The sequence below is a fragment of the Lagopus leucura genome, unplaced genomic scaffold (genome assembly GCF_019238085.1).
Source record: "Lagopus leucura isolate 7727_CA_CO unplaced genomic scaffold, USGS_WTPT01 Super-Scaffold_73, whole genome shotgun sequence".
NCBI lineage: Eukaryota > Metazoa > Chordata > Aves > Galliformes > Phasianidae > Lagopus > Lagopus leucura.
Genome location: NW_024962252.1, coordinates 96,000,127 through 96,001,871, shown reverse-complemented (window position 1 = coordinate 96,001,871; position 1,745 = coordinate 96,000,127). Strand labels below are relative to the sequence as shown.

The following is a 1,745-nucleotide window of genomic DNA, read 5'->3' as shown; positions in this document are numbered from 1 at the left end:
CCCCCCGAGACCTCCCGACGCATCCAGAATTAGGAATAACTTTCTTTTCTCGCAAAATAGAGATATCCCAGAAAATTGACAGTGACAAGATGATTCACAGGCTACAACATATTCAACACCCGTGTTAAATTCATCTGCTCCCGGAGCTGTGGCCATTAGAGAGGTGACCTGCATGGGTGACATTTAAGGTAAACTATTTAATTTCAGCCGGTGATTTCATCGCAAACCCTTTCCAAAGGGGGATGAGGAGAGGAAAAGGGATTAAAACAACAACAACAACGACAAAACCACCAAGAAAACAAAACGATGCTCAGTGCTGAGATACGCTGCAGGCACCCGAGCCGTACCTGCGCCGCCCGCACAAACGGGGCAGATTTTAGCGCATTTCCTACGGGGTGAGAACGAGCTGCCACCGGCGCTCGGAGAAAGCGGCTGAGGGGCTGTGGACTTAAAAACCTCTCCGAACGTTTCTTTTTTTAGGAGAAAAGGGACTGAGTGCCGATGACGGGGAGGCAGCCCTCGCTCCGCTCGGGTGGCACCGCACCGCGGACGCAGCGCCGTTGCGGGGCCGCAGCGCTTTCTCCTCCCGGAGGTGCGCGGTCGTTGCCGGTGGCCAAACCCAGAAGCCGGCCCCGGCGCCCGGCTCTGCTTTGTCTCTGCGAAACGTTACGGGACAGCCCCGTGCCCTCGGCCTGACCCCCGGTGATGGCTCTTCAGATAGAAATAAATAAAGCGACAAACAAACAAGCGAATAAATAAAACAAACCCCATCCCGACTGACTGCCTCCGACCCCGTTTGTCCTTCCCATCCGCCCCCACTTCATCCCCGCTAAATAAATCCTCCCCTTCACCCCCAAACCCCAGCGCCGGGACTCGGAGCGCAGAGCGGAGCGGTGCCGTTCGGCACCCGGGGCTGCGGCTGAGTACAAAGAGCACAATGAGAGCAGGGCCCGGGCGTGGGGAGCCGGGCGTGGGGCTGCAATTGTAATTAAACTGCGAAGAGAAATGGACGCCGAGATTGGTCTTGACACTAATTACCAGCCAGAAAGACATTTATGCAAATTTACCAGAAGCCTCAACTTCTGCGGGGCTGAAATGGAGGGGGAAGAAGGAGAGAGAGACAAAAAATTACCTTCTCTAATTCCAACAGATGAAACCTTAATACTTGTATGGCTTGGATCATCTGCAAAGACACAAACAGCACGTTTATCCCCCTCCGGGTGGGGCCACTCTTACCCCCCACCCCCCCCCCTCCCCTGCCCCGCTTCGCTTTGGTGGTAAATAAAAACTTGTTTTGATTTATGGCGATGCCACTAAAAGTTAATAGCGGGGGCTTTGTGCCCTGCTTAACGAGAAGCGACCTGGAGTTCACCGAAAAATAAAAGCAACGGAGCGACGGGATTATGCGCATCGTAAACATCGCTTTTTGCAAAAAGGAAATAAAAAAAATAAGTCCCCCTAAACACGGGCGCTTTGGGAAAGCGGGAGGAAGAGTCCTCTCAAAATAGTTCTGCATCCGTGAGGGGGGAAATGGAAAGCGGGGCAATGGGAACGCAGTGTCGGTGTGGCGGTGGCTGTGGGCAGGGAGAGGGGACCCCCCCCGCGACACAGCGCCGGGATGGGCCCGGTAACAACGCTGCTAAAAGCGAAGGGCTACAGATCCACGTGAGAGGGTTTCGCTTTGGCACCGCGCGGCGCTTGTCACAGCCCGTAAGGAGAAGGCATAGAAGTTCCCAAAAAAAAAA

General features: G+C 54.3%; 1 protein-coding gene and 1 long non-coding RNA gene across 4 annotated transcripts in view; one reads left to right on the top strand and one right to left on the bottom strand.

Annotated features, from left to right (window-relative positions):
* The window catches only part of LOC122182383, a 1,552-nt gene extending 776 nt beyond the window's left edge, over window positions 1-776 (top strand). The window contains exons 2-3 of the long non-coding RNA XR_006179782.1: window positions 208-395; window positions 481-776. This is a non-coding gene — a long non-coding RNA (uncharacterized LOC122182383). The remainder of the gene's footprint in view (window positions 1-207; window positions 396-480) is intronic.
* Window positions 1-1,745, bottom strand: part of MEIS1 (Meis homeobox 1) — a 93,297-nt gene that overhangs the window by 88,098 nt on the left and 3,454 nt on the right. For all 3 annotated transcript variants that reach the window (XM_042875562.1, XM_042875571.1, XM_042875582.1), the window contains one exon: window positions 1,133-1,183. In XM_042875562.1, coding sequence (XP_042731496.1) covers window positions 1,133-1,183 — 51 coding nt within the window. The remainder of the gene's footprint in view (window positions 1-1,132; window positions 1,184-1,745) is intronic.